Source organism: Sarcophilus harrisii, chromosome 2 (genome assembly GCF_902635505.1).
Source record: "Sarcophilus harrisii chromosome 2, mSarHar1.11, whole genome shotgun sequence".
NCBI classification, from domain to species: domain Eukaryota; kingdom Metazoa; phylum Chordata; class Mammalia; order Dasyuromorphia; family Dasyuridae; genus Sarcophilus; species Sarcophilus harrisii.
Genome location: NC_045427.1, coordinates 3,737,932 through 3,752,929, shown reverse-complemented (window position 1 = coordinate 3,752,929; position 14,998 = coordinate 3,737,932). Strand labels below are relative to the sequence as shown.

Here is a 14,998-nt window from a genome sequence, read left to right as displayed (position 1 = left end):
TAGCTCATCATATCCAACTTAGACCTATGCCCTCTGTCTCTGAATATTCTTTCTAAGTGTTTTAATAATGACAGTGGTTCTTAGAAATTACAAGTATCATCTCTCCAGATAGGAATATAAACAATTCAAACTTAATGAATCTCTTAGGATTTCTTTTGCCTGTTTACCTTTTTATGCTTCTTTTTGAGTCTTGTATTTGAAAATCAAAATTTTCAGCTTTAGTCTTTTCATTAGGACAACTTGAAAGTTCTGTTTCACTAAATTAAAACTTTACCCTGAAGAATAATACTCAGTTTTCAGGATAGGTTATACTAGATCCCCATTGTCGCATTTCATGTCTTCTTATACTTTAATATAAAAACTACTAAATCTTTTGTTATCCTGACTGTGTCTCCATGACATTTGAATTACTTCTTTCTCACTACTTGAAATATTTTTTTTCTTCATCTGTGAGCTCTGTAATTTGGCTATAATATTCCTGGGAGTTTTCATTTTGGGAGCTCTTTCAGGTAGTGATCAATGAATTCTTTCCATTTCTATTTTACCCTTTGATTCTAGACTATCAGATCAGTTTTCCTTGAGAATTTCTAGAAAGATGATATTTAGGCATATCTCTCTCTCTTTCTCTCTCTCTCTCTCTTTCTTTCTTTCTCTCTCTCTGAATATGGTTTTTTCTAGTAGAAGTTTAATAATTTTAAAATGATAACTCCTTGATATACTTTCCAAGTTAGTTGTTTTTTCCAGTGAAATATTTCACATTTTCTTCTATTTTTTTATTCTTTTGATTTGGTTTTATTGTTTCTTGATGTCTCATGGAGTCATTAGCTTCAACTTGCCCAGTTTTAATCATTAAGGCCTTATTTATTCAGTGACATTTTGGACATCGTTTTCCACTTGGCCAACTCTACTTTTTAAGGGGTTCTTCAATGAATTTTTATATATCTTATCCCATGTGGCCAATTTTACTTTTGAAGAAATTCTTCTGTTCTGTAAATTTTTTTCTTTTAGCATTTGGCCTATTCTTTTTTTTTTAAACTGTTATTTTCTTCATTTTTTTGTGCTACAAACTGTTGATTTTTTTATTATTTTCTTGCATTATTCTCATTCCTTTCCCTAATTTTTTATCTCTCTTATTTGACTTAAAAAACTTTTTTAAGGTCTTCTTTTCAAGCCTAAGATCAATTCACATTTTTCGCTGAGACTTTGGATCAGCAAATTTTGATTTTGTTGTTTTCTGAGTTTGTGTTTTGATTTTCCTTGTCACTAAAATAACTGCAATATGTTCTTGTTGTTATTGTTGTTTGCTCATTTTCCAGACTCTTTTATGACTTAATGTTGTTAAAGTGGGGCTCTGCTCCTGAGAAGAAGGGGACACTGTTCCAAGCTTCAGGATTTTTGTGCAGCTATTTTCAGAGCTAGTTCTGGATGTCAGTAAGTTTTTGGTTCTTCCAGATCAGTTTTCAGTTTTGAGATCTGAGATGAGGTGTGGTCACTGCTCTCCTGTTATGTTCTCTAGTCTGTGAGTGGCTACATGTACTCTTTTCCACTCTGAAATGGTGACTAGGATTCCTGCTTCCCTACAGCTATAATCTCTGGCAGGCTAGTGCTCCTTCTCACCCTGAGATTGCAACCCAGGACTGTGATACAGATCTGAATATGGGTAGTGCAAGAAGGTCTCGCTCCCCGTGCCTGCAAAGGGACTCCCTAATCTCCTTCTGACCAATTGTTCACCTCCTTCCCATCTGTGGGTTGAGAACTCTGGTAACCCCTGCCAATTCAGTTGTCCCCAAAGCCTGCTGCTGGCCTGCTGAAGTGTTGCCTTGCTACATTGCATTTTACTTTCACCCCAATACAACAGACCCTTCTTGCTGACCTAGATATTGTTGTGAATAACAAGACAAGATGTTATTCACCTAGTGAATTCTGCAGTCTAAAGGCAAAAACCATTTTTTGTTAAGGACCATGCCTAAGTGCATTGTAAGGGGCAGATCAATTCTTCAAGAGCCTCCACAGCTATGAATATCTGAAGGAGTTGTGGGGTAGCCTTTACTGACACAGGTGTTACTTGTGGACTGGGAAAATAAATTGGAGGCAGAGGAAGGAGGAGAGATTTCAGACAATGCTAGGGCCTCTCAGCAGGGAGGTCAGAGAACAGCAGCTACCTTTCAGTCTCCTTGAATCATCATTCTCTCACAAGAGGAGAAGAAAAGGTGTACCAGAGGTAAAGCAAAGTTACACATTGCATTCCCAGCACATGGCGCCCAAACAAGGACAAGAAGAACTAGCAGCATTTGAGAGCTTTTCGTGAGAAGGATCCTCCCAGAGTTCCTTCGGTAACTCATGGGAAAGGAAAGGGAGAAGAGCCATCATCCTCTCACAAGACATATTGTGTTCCCAACAGTTTTCCATTTGCCTCCTTTAGGTCATGAAAGAACAAGGTGGTTTTTACAGGTGGTTGTTAGATTGAATTTAGGTTAAGACTCCAAGGAAATCAAGCACAGAGTTGCCAGAGGGGGTCATCTTTTTCTTGGCAACCTGGCCTGGACAGGGGCTAGATCTGAAGCATTTCTGTTTGAAAACCCCCAAAGGGAGCAGGGCTCCATGGGCCTCGGGAACCCCTTTAGGGCTGTCAGATATTCCTCGTCATTTCCACTTATTGATAACTGGCAGATCTTTCCATGCTTCCTTAACTGGGGTCCTGTCAATAGAGTCTGCTGTTTGCATATTGTCTACCCCTTTAGTTGTGAGCTCTTGGACCTTTTCCTCCTTTCATGTAGACACAGGGCACGTGTGCTGACTTGATCTATGAGAGCTTATATTATATTATATATATATAATATTATATTATAAATAAGTATTACTTGGTAAAGGAACAAGAGAAAGCAGCCATTTGCTTCTTGCTTTTTCCCATTTATCTGATTCTACAGGACTGGGTCTGTTAATATTTCTATGAAGGATATTCTCATCAGAAACATCTTGAGGCAAATTGTCCTTCTTTGGGCTGGGAAGGAAGGACTTAGCTGGTAAAGTGGAAGAAAGTCTGTTCTGGCCATCAGAACGGTCGGCAGGTGCTTCTCTGCTTCCCCAGGGATGGAGCTACTTTCTGCTCACTTTGTCCCTTGGTCAAAGCCAGGAGGCCCTGCTTATGCCTATATTCATCTGTCCTTGGTGGATGTTGACAGATCGAGTGGGCTGGGAGGGAGGCTGGAGACAGGTGCTTAGTCCTGGGGTTCACTGTGGCCTACTTATTGTCACAGGGCCTCCTCCAGTCCAAGGGGGTCTTGCCTCTTTGGTGAGATATGGTCCTTGTGAGGATGGCCGCCCACCCTACCTCGCCCAGTACCTGCATGAGGATCCTCTGGATGTTTCACTCACAGAGGGGGATTTAGATCAGTGATACCAGACATGTCATTGAACCAGACTAAAGTGTGATTGGGAACCATTGACCAAAGTCAGTAACACACAATGAAACCCAGATGATGTTAATGTGTGATTTTCTATATGTTGTCAGGGAGGCTTCTGTATGGCTTAGTGGGCCCCCTTCTATCTGGGGTTTGATACTGCTGACGTCACTGAGATCATCCTGATCAGCCTCAGAGGCTTAGCCGCCGGTGGGACCGACTCTCCCCTTCCGCTTTCAAAGGACGCACTTTCCACCAATTGGAAAAATATTAAATGCTCTTGGATAGGGTGAGCAAATATAATAAAGATGACAATAGTACCTAAACTAATATATTTGTTTAGCACTATACCAATCAGACTCCAAAAAAACTATTTTAATGACTTAGAAAAATAACTACAAAGTTCATATGGAAAAATAAAAGGTCAAGAATTTTTAGGGAATTAATGAAAAAAAAATCAATTGAAGGTGGCCTAACCCCTTAAATAAAGGTTACCAAAACCATTTGGTATTGGCTAAGAAATAGATTAGTTGATCAGTGGAATAGGTTAGATTCAAAGGACAAAACAGTCAATAACCTTAATACTCTAGTGTTTGACAAGCCCAAAGACCCCAGCTTTTGGGATAAGAACTCACTGTTTGACAAAAATTGCTGGGAAAATTGGAAACTAGTATGGCAAAAACTAGGTATTGACCCACACTTAACACCAAGATAAGGTCAAAAGGGGTTCATGACCTTGGCATAAAGAATGAGATTATAAATTAGAGGCACACAGGACAGTTTACCTCTCAGACCTGTGGAAGAGGAAGGAATTTATGACCAAAGAAGAACTAGAGATCATTACTGATCACAAAATAGAAAATTTTGATTCTATCAAATTGAAAAGGTTTTGTACAAACAAAACTAATGCAGACAAGATTAGAAGGGAAGAAATAAACTGGGAAAATACTTTTACAGTCAAAGGTTCTGATAAAGGCCTCATTTCCAAAATATATAGAGAATTGACCCTAATATGTAAGAAATCTAGCCATTCTCCAATTGATAAATGGTCAAAGGATATGAATAGACAATTCTCAGATGAAGAAATTGAAACTATTTCTAGCCATATGAAAAGATGCTCCAAGTCATTATTAATCAGAGAAATGCAAATTAAGACAACTCTGAGATACCACTACACACCCATCAGACTGGCTAGAATGATAGGAAAAGATAATGGTGAATATTGGAGAGGATACAGGAAAACTGAGACACTGATGCATTGTTGGTGGAATTGTGAATACATCCAGACATTCTGGAGAGCGATTTGGAACTATGCTCAAAAAGTTATCAGACTGTGCATCCCCTTTGATCCAGCAGTGTTACTACTGGGATTATATCCCAAAGAGATTATAAAGAAGGGAAAGGGACCTGTATGTGCACGAATGTTTGTGGCAGCCCTCTTTGTAGTGGCTAGAAACTGGAAACTGAGTGGATGCCCATCAGCTGGAGAATGGCTGAATAAATTGTGGTATATGAATATTATGGAATATTATTGTTCTGTAAGAAATGACCAACAGGATGATTTCAGAAAGGCCTGGAGAGACTTACACGAACTGATGCTGAGGGAAATGAGCAGAACCAAGAGATCATTATATACTTCAACAACAATACTATATGATGACCAGTTCTGATGGACCAGGCCATCCTCAGCAACGAGATCAACCAAATCAGTTCCAATGGAGCAGTAATGAACTGAACCAGCTACGCCCAGCGAAAAAACTCTGGGAGATGACAAAGAACTATTACATTGAATTCCCAATCCCTATATTTTTGCCTGCCTGCATTTTTTAAATTTCCTTCACAGGCTAATTGTACAATACTTCAGAGTCTGATTCTTTTTGTACAGCAAAATAATGGTATGGACATGTATACTTATTTTGTATTTAATTTATACTTTAATATATTTAACATGTATTGGTCATCCTGCCATCTAGGGGAGGGGGTGGGGGGAAGGAGGGGAAAAATTGGAACAAAAGGTTTGGCAATTGTCAATGCTATAAAATTACCCATGCCTATAACTTGTAAATAAAAAGCTATTAAAAAAAAAAAAAAAAGGATGCGCTTTCCTCCCACCAGCCTGCTTGGACCGGGCCGTTGTATGAACAGTGGCCCTGGGCCTTAGGTCTGGTCAGACACAGCCTTCCCAACTGTTATCCATGGAGAGGTTGAATGATATGGCTAATTGACTCAATCTGTTATTTGCTTCTTCTGCACAATTTAATTATCAAGTATGGGTGGCGCTGTTGGAGAGAGGGGGAAGCAAGGATGCCACAGTGGACTCAGGAAACAAGAAGAACCTCTAACGAGTGGGCACAAAGGCAGCTACGCTGATGTTTAAGGCCAAGTGGTTTAGCAGCTTGAGCTGACTCCCTGACGAGCCTCCCATCATGGCAGCCATGAGCGATTCTCGCAGCCTCGAGTCCAGAGCCGCTTGTCGTTCCTTGGTCCCCGCTCCCTGGTTAGCCTGGACCGAGACAGGCCTTGGCAGGCGTCTCCCCTTCCTCTTTGGGGGGGCCTCAGTTTTGCTTTCTCATCCATTTTAAATGACTCCTAAAGGCCCCTTGCACCCTAACATTCTATGCTTCTATGATTCAATAATTGTGGAAGGCACAGTAACAGAGCCGGTCGAAACCCTTCAAACCGGGGAGCCCAAGTTGCTTATTATCTAACCAAGCCGAGGTTTCTTCTTGGAGTTTACTTAGGGGCCTAGTGCCTGCTCTCCAGCCCCTGGATGAAGGACTGAGGGATCAAAGAAGAGTAAGTAGTCGGAGGAGGAGGCTAGGAGCTTCTGGACTTCAGAGGGAGGCAGGACGCCAAGGGCGGTGGGCAGGAGCACCCCCTGGGCTGACTCTTCCCGGGCCCTCTTGCCTTCCTGGTGCTTGGACTTGACCGGATGCTGCCCAGGGCAGAGTAGCTGTAGCTCTCCTGGCAGCGACCCAAAGGTCTCGTGGGCTCTGTGGTCCTGGGGCAAAAGACCCCATTGAATTTGCCTTCCCTGAGCCCCCAAGGTCTGAGCGCCCAGGGCCCCTTCTGGCAAGAAGACGAGGAGCCTTCCCAAGCTCATGTTATGTGCTGGAGAATCCTTCCTTCCCAGAAAGCCTGTCTGCCGGGTGCGCAAGGGGAAGGCCAGGCCCAGGCGGGCGAGTGCCCTCTCTGCCCCCTCTTCCTTTCCTCTGCCACCGCCCTCCTGGTCCGCCGCCCCCTCCCCTTCCACGGGGAGCCCGGGCTAAGGCGCCGGCCGGGCAAGGAGGGCAGCCCCCTGCTGGCTGCCGCCACTCACCTTCTTTTTCTTTGAGATGTTATCTTGACTCATCTCCTAAAGGCTGAAGATCATTTCTTTAAATAGATGTTTCCTTCTTCTCACACCCATGGTATATTTCTTCTTCCGCTTGCTGGGATTTGGAATGCTAAATTTGTGACATCATGCAGGCTGCCATGGCAACAGCCTGCCTCAAGATGGCCCTGCTTTTGGAAGCATCTGGATTGGGCCGCTTTGAGCAAGGGATCCTGGGCAAATTTCAAATCATGGAAAAAGTCACCAGGATGATGGGGAAAGCCCAGCATCCCTTGTCTCTGAAGGGCCCCAGAGCAAGGGGATGCTCTCCCTCCCAGAGATCTGGCCCTTCTCTGGTTCCTCCCATCACACAGAAATGATCCATTTAACTGGACAGACCTGATTTATTATTACTGTTATTAAGCACCTAGTAGGCGGGAGGTCCTGAGGCGCGTGATCCGGAGGCTACAGTGAGAGAGCCATGACCAGGGGTAAGTACCCCCACAGCTCCCGCCCCGGTGAGATCAGTGCAAGGCGGGGGGGCCTGGGCAGCGGGGGCTGCTTGGAGGAGCTGGCCTTTGGGCCAGGCTTGTAGAAGAGGGAAAAGATGGGGATGAGGGGGAAATTTTCCAAGTCTGGGAGGCCCAGAGGGGTCTGGACAAGCTCGAGAAACCGAGAACAGAAGGCAGAGACAAAGACAAGGAAGCCCAAAGGTTCCCCGTTGCCGAGAGTGTCCAAGCAGACATGACACAACTTGCTGACCTTGTGGAGAGGACTCTTAATCATGGAAGGTGGAACTAGCACGGCCTCTTGAGTCCCTTCCACCTCTGAGCGTTTGCAATCTGGAAAGGAAGCTCAAACACGTAAGGCTTTGGTGGGTGGCCCTGGACGACCCGAACTCAAATCCAGCCTCAGACGCTTAGTAGCTGTGTGACCCTATGCAAGTCACTGAATCCTGTCTGCCTCAGTTTCCTCATATGCTAAAAGAACTGGAGTCAGAAATGCATGTCTGGTGGTATACCACAGGAGCAGAATAACATAAGAGAAGTGGCCCTTTCCCTTTAAGAAGCCTTGGTCCCACTATCCTCACCCTCATGTTTTTTTGTTTTTTACAAATTACCCCCTTGTAGAAGGTCAACTCCTTGAGGTCAGGGCTTATCTCCCTTTTCTCTTTGGTTGTACATAGCATACAGTAGGTGCATAATACATGCTTGATAATTGGTTCTGAGTCTGACCAGGTTCCATCTGGAATCCTAGAATCACAGGGTTGGAGGGGATTTTGGAGGCTGCCAAAGTCCAGCCTGTTCCTGGCCGACTAGCCTGTTGCTCACTGCCCCCTGAGGAGCCGTGGCCACTTGTGGGGAAATGTCTTCAACAATCTGTCTGCTGGCATTCAGGGCTTCTGGTTCTAGCAATTGGAGAGAAGGAGAAAAAGTCTGGTCTCTCTTCCATGGGATGATGGCCTTGAAATGGGAACAGATTCCATCCCTCTACTCCTAGTCTCCACTTCTCCTGGCTCAACACCCTTTGCTTCCACTTCTGGATCTGTGGCCAGGACCTTTCCAATCCACTTTTTTATGAAGCCCTGTGGTGCCACAGTGGATGGAGGCCTTTGCAAAGAGATAAGTTCAAATCCACCCTCTGACATGGTCCCATAAAAATCATGGAACTGCTTCGAGGTTCTTCATCTCTAAAACAGAGATGATGGCAAGGTATTTTGAGGCTCCAGATGGCTTTAAAAGTCTTAAAACTCTAAAGAAACGTTTGAGCACCTTGAAGTCAGACCATCCAGGGCCAGATCGTGGGTTTGGAGTCAAAGTCCCATATTTTTAAGATGTATTGAATTTAACTCAATTTGATAAATATTAACTGAGTCCTTAATATGAGTTGATCATATGTTGGAAGAGCAAGGGACAGCAGACACTTTTAATATGGTCTCTTCTCTGAAAAACCTTTTCCCAAGTCTGGTGAGAGATGCAGATGGCTCCCAGAAAGGAAGAATTCTCCTGGTCAGAGGTTAAGTCCTATGGATTGCTGGACCATCACATGGGGACGGGGGATGTTAGAAAACTTGAAAAGTAGTTGGTCTAAATCCTTTGTTGTTCCAAGGAGGAAACCACAGTCCAGCAAAGGAAAGGATTTATTTACGATCCCAAGATCTAGCTTTTTAAACTGTGGAGTGTGACTCCTAGGGGTCACTGTGGAGTACAACTGAACACGGAGGTTGGGAAATTATGATTTATTATCAGTGAATGTTTCATTTGAGTACCTATTTTATATACTTATAAACCTGGGTCACATAAAAATTTCTCGAACAAAAAAGGGGGACGAGTGGAAAGAAGTCCTAAAGTAAAGAGCAGTCGTTATTGTCTTATCATCTATTATTTATTGATCAATTAACATAATTCTGGCATATTTTAGGTGTATAATGTTCCTTTAGGCACTGGGAAGGGGAAAAAGGAATATTTTGAACTTTTGTCATTTTTTTTTAACAAATCCTAATTTAGTCTATGAAAAGGGAAAAAAGAAAACCAAATGTCCCCCCACCCCCCATTACGTAAAAGATTCATTTGTTTTTCATTCTTGTTTCTGCGACATTAGACTCTCAAAAGAAGTCAAAGTGTTGTGTTGTTATGACCTACCCATGGACAGGTCCAAGTTAGTTTTGATAATGGAATTACCATTGTCAGTTCTTATTTCTGATGAAATATAAAACAGATATACCAAGAATAAATACACATAACTCATTAGAATGATTTTCAGGGCATTTTAGGAAACCAGTCAGTGAGATCCAGGTCATTCTTTTGTTATAATGTCTTGGCAAAGGCTGTCAGTGTGTGTCATGGGTGGGATGTACCCATTGCTTGGACATTGACAGACCTTTTGACAGGGAGCAGCCTGCCTCTCTTGGGAACCAGCTCTGTGTTTTGTCAGAACTGATCATGATGTTGTGACTTTTTCCTCTCTGTACCAAGTTTTTGTTTCTTTGGAACTAGCTTAAAACTACTTAGAAACATTTGAGAGAGAAAAACATTGGGCTCCTCTTGGAACCATTTAGGAATCATTGGACTGAACCCAAAATCCCAGTATCCTGAAAATGCTCCAATGCTCTTCTCCCCTCAGCTCTCCTCCCAACCCTCATCTCTAGATGCAGGCTTTGGGGGGAAATGTTTCTGGCTTTTATATACTTTTCCACAAATATGATTGAAATAATGTCCTCAACCACTTCTAGACTCATGGGAGCAAGGGCCCTGAGGAGCAGGAGTTGTAATCCCAATGTATCAGGGGTCCTTTCTGGGTAAGAACAAGAGGATAAACTAGGAGAGAAGTAACCACAGTCTCCATAGATCACCGCACAGCAATGTGAAAAGATCTAAAAAAAATTCCCATGATGGGAAAAGAGCCCAACTTGAACATAAAAGTTCAAAATAAAGAGGGCAGAAATATGAGCAAATAACAATGGAAAAATAACTTGACCATAAGAATCCATCATGGTGATGGAGGATGAAGACACACACTCAGAACAAGGTAACAAAGTCAAAACAGCTACAGACAAGGAAAGATGTGAATAGGACACAAGTCCAATAAGAATTCTTGGAGGAAATTAAAAGTCAATTTTCAAAATTAAATGAGAGTACTAGAGGAAAAATTAGAGAAAGAAATGAAAGCAAAGGAATAAAATTATGGAAAAAAGCAATAGCTTAGTATAAAAAAAAGGCACAAAAATAGAACTGGGGCCAGCTAAGTAGCACAGTGGATAGAGCAGTAGCCCTGGAGTCCAAAAGACCTGAGTTCAAATCTAGCTTCAGACTTTTGACATTTATTAGCTATCTGACTCTGGGCAAATCACTTAACCTCAATTGCCTCAAAAAAAAATCAGAACTGGTCAAATAGAGAAGCACAAAAACTCACTGGAAAAATTACTTAAAATTTAGAGCGGGGCAAGCAGAAGCTAATAATTCCACAAGACATCAAGAAACAAAAAGTCAAAAGTATGAAAATGTATGATGTGTCTACAAAAAACAAGGAAACAACTAAAAACGGCTGACCTGGAAAATATATTGAGGAAAAAGAAGTTAAAAATTATTATATTACCTGAAATCTGTGATCAAAAAAGAGCCCTGACATATTTCAAGCAATTATCAGGAAAAGTAACCCATTATCCTCAAACTAAAGGTTAAAATAGAAATTAAAAGAATCACTGATAACTACTTCAAAGAGATTCCCAAACTCCCAGGAATATTACAGTCAAATTCTAGAGGTCCTAGGTCAAAGAGAAAAAAACATAATTCAAGAATCAAATACTATGGAGGTACAGTCAGGATCACACAGATTTAGCAATTACCATGTTAAAGGAGTGGAGTACTTGGAATATGAGATTCCAGAAGGCAAAAGAGCTGGGAATACAACCAAAAATCAACCAGCCAAGCTGAGTATAATTCTTCAATATAATAATGGATAAATTAGTGAAACAAAGGACTTTTAAATATAAGACTCAGAGAAACAAAAGAGAAATAAGGGGTTCAATAAGATTAAACCATTTACCTTTTATATCAGAAGATACATGTAACTTGTAAGAACTTAATCATCATTAGGATAATTAGGAGGATTCTTCATAAAAAGAGGATTTGGGAATAAGTGATTATGTATAAAAATAATGGTTAGGTAAGAAATAGTACTCTGGGAGAAAAGGGAAAGGAGAGGAAGAATGAAAGAAATCATCTCACATGAAAGAGGTAAGCAAGGAAGACCTATTGCAGTGAGAGGGGAAAAGGGGGAGTGGGGAACAATCCTTGAACTTCACATCTAAAGTGATTTAAAGAGGGAAATTCACACACACACACACACACACACACACACACACACACACACATATTTCATAATAGAATTTTATCTTTCCTAATAGGGAAGTAGGAGGTAAAGAGGATAAAGAAAAGGAGGGGATAAAAATGGAGGCCATATAAAAGAAATCAATGGTCGGAAACAAAGCAAACTTTAGATGGAAGATGGGATAAAAAAAGAGGAAAAGAAGGCTCAATAGAAGAAAAAGGGATGGAGAGAGCAATCACAATATGAATGTGAATGGAATGAACTTACCCAAAATGCAGAAGTGGATAACAGAATGTATTAGGGGTCAGGATCCAACAATATGTTTAAAAGAAATACACTTGAAATAAAAGAGATCCATAGAGTTAAAATAACAGAATAGCATCTGTTATGCTTCAACTGATGTTAAAAAAAAAAAAAAAAAGAGGCAGGTAGAGCAATCATGATTTTAGACAAAGAAAAACCAAAAATAGATCTAATTAAAAGAGATAAGCAAAAGGAACTCTGTTCTTGCTAAAAGACACTCTGGACAATGAAATAATATCAGTGCCCAGCATATGCACCAAATTGGCATCGCACCCAGATTCTTAAATAATGGTCCCCAAATGTCATCCTAGTCAATATTTATGGTTGAGGGAGCTCTTTATTACTGAAGTTGTGAACCCTTAGATATGCCAAAGATCACTGAGAGTAACCTGAGCCACGTCAATGTGCCAGCCCCATACATAACCTCCAGCCAAGGGAAATGACTGTGTCTGGAGGTGGGGCACCTAAAGATCTACCTGTCTGTAACTCTCCCCCTGTGCCCAACCTTTTCATTCTGCTTTCTAAAGTCAAAAAACCCACCTAATACCCCTTCCAAGTGGTAGTCCTTCATTTTTTTTTCTTCTCCAGGCTAACTATCCAGTTTCTCCTGTAGATGATGTAAGGGGAGTGGGGTGATCAATCTTCAACTACTATTTGCCTCTCACCCTACAACTGACTTGTTGGTTAACATGTTTCATAATATGGGTTCCTTCTTCCCTGTGGGATGTAGAGATCTGTGTCTGTCTTTCAGGCTGTCTTCTCTCTCTCCCCTCCTCTCAGTACCCCCATGCAAAGACAGAACTTGGAGGGAAAAAAACCCTCAATGTTGCATCTCTATCTCTTCCTTGGGGAGTTTGTTTTTCAGTTTTATTCAGTCTTATCTGCCTCTTCCTGACCCCAAGGACCATAGCAAGCCAAAGCCTTCTGTCCTATGCCCCTGGCCATTGAGGATTTTTTGGCAGCCACACTGGAGAAATGTGACTTTTTCTTCTACAATGGATCTCTACTATGACCTGTCTGTCCTGGGTAATGGTATAGCTCATAGTTTCAGCAAGCCCCTCCACCAGAAGTCTGAACCAGGAGGGAATCACCTCTTCAGTTACCTCCTCCCAACTGTCTCTTTAATAACTGTACCCCAATGTAAAAAATGTCAATGGTTAACTCTATTTTTAGAGATCGATAAATAGATGGATAAAATACTCCTTAAGCACTTACTATGTGTCAGGCACTCAGTTAAGTGTTGGGGATACATATAAAATCAAATGAGATAGTTCATGTCCTTAAGAAACTTCCCTTCTAATGGAAGACGACAACACATAAAATGGAACCATATGGAAGAACTGTAAGTGGTATCCATTCATGGGCAAGATAAGGTGATTTGGGAGGATGGTGGGAGGATGGTGGGCCATTGCTTAGGCTCTTGTTGTAATCGTATAAATTGGCAGTCACCAGGCAGGATCTAGAGGCCTTAAGCTGGAGGTTTCTCCAGGCTCCTAATCTTTTAGGAGATTGGGGAGGAGGGAGTTTATAGAGAAGAATTGGAAGTGAAGATTTCACTTGCCAGTGAAAGTGGTTGAGAATTAAAAATAGAGAAACAAGATTCTTGCCAGCCCATTTTCCAGATCATGTTGCTGTACTTACCCTATGATGACCCAGGCTCCTCTGGGAGTCTTGTCTCCTGGACTCAGTGAATTGACCTTTAAGCTACCTGGAGTATGATGAATAGTCTTCATCCTCTCGGACTTTCTCAGTGGACCAATTGGTGCCTCCCAAAGGGGAGCCTCAGAGCTCCATTTTCACATTTACCCAGATGCTTCCTGGGATCAAGGAAAGTCCACCCCCTTCACACCTCACACCTATGCTCTGTCAGGATTGTTCACTACCTTAATGCCGGGTGTAGGCAGCTAACTCCTGCCATAGCCCGCATCTGTCTGACCTTCATCAGAAAAGGGGACACAAAGAAGGATGGCAGCGATAATGGATCATGTTCTTGGACTCTCAGCCCAGCCTATCAGGTGGACTGTGCAGATGTGTGTCTAGTGGTTCCTCTTCAAGGTTCTAGGTCCTCAGCACTTAGGAGGACCACACTGTCAATTGACACACTCAGCTGATTAGACTTTTTCTTTGAAATAAATTCCTCTTACTATATTTTCTTTGCCTGGTGAATAAAAAACAGTGCTCTATGTCCCTTGACACAGCTTGACCTTTTGCACTATTCTTAAATTCTGGTCCTCCTTCATATTTTATAGATGAACAAATAAGTGGAGAATGTAAGTGAATCCCCTAAGGTCACCCAGTGAGGAGGGAGATAACAAAAACAGAAACCTGAGACACACGTCTCCTCGTCCAGAGCTGTTGTAGTCTCAGAATGAGCAGTTGGGTCAGGCCAGGAAGCCTGCCTTGGCTCAGCTGGCAGAATCCAGAGGCGGCCGACAGTTTTCTCCGTCTCCATTCTTTCCCTCCTGCAATCCGAGCTGTGAAAATCTTTTTTAGGGAAGGAGTCACAAAATGTCAGTCATTGAACCTGAACAAAAATCCCCTCTAAAACTTTGACCACGAGGGGGCATTGATAGCCTCTCACTGGCCAGAGACCCTTGACTGGGCTGTTTTCCTGTGCCTTCAAGGAACCAAATTGGCTGAAGCTGTCTGGATTTGAAGTGAAGAAGTCCTGAGTTCAAATCCTGTCTTAGGGTATCAAGGGACATAGAACACTAGGTGTCACTTAAGCTCTTTTAACCCTTAATTTTTTCATCTGCAAAATGAAGATAATTGCAGCCCCTAAATCAGAGTATTGCAAATATAAAACGAGAAAACAAATGTAACGTAAACTTTTGAAAACTTCAAAATCATCATCATCAGAGAGTCAACAACTTTAATCCTTCAGATCTGCATCTTTAAATAGAGGTCAGAATAAAGACCATTTGCTGTCTAAAGGTGTACAAATTTACAGATCAGCCTAGTTAGAATTAGTTCTGAGACCCCACCCATTGGCAAATCCTGCCTTCCTCTATATCTCCTGTATTTTCATAAGTACCAGTTTAGAGCATTTTGTGTCATGAAACTAGTTACTCTCATAAACAGACTCATGAATTGAAATGTTTCATAGAGTGTATTAACAGATATATCATTATCACCATTATTACCATCATCT

At 41.9% G+C, this 14,998-nt stretch overlaps 1 protein-coding gene across 3 annotated transcripts in view; it reads right to left on the bottom strand.

The window, feature by feature from the left end:
• NT5C1B (5'-nucleotidase, cytosolic IB) overlaps window positions 1–6,876 on the bottom strand; it is a 42,079-nt gene extending 35,203 nt beyond the window's left edge. For all 3 annotated transcript variants that reach the window (XM_031949598.1, XM_031949599.1, XM_031949600.1), the window contains exon 1: window positions 6,721–6,876. In XM_031949598.1, coding sequence (XP_031805458.1) covers window positions 6,721–6,753 — 33 coding nt within the window. In that variant the 5' untranslated portion in view covers window positions 6,754–6,876. The remainder of the gene's footprint in view (window positions 1–6,720) is intronic.
• Window positions 6,877–14,998: the final 8,122 nt, after the last annotated feature.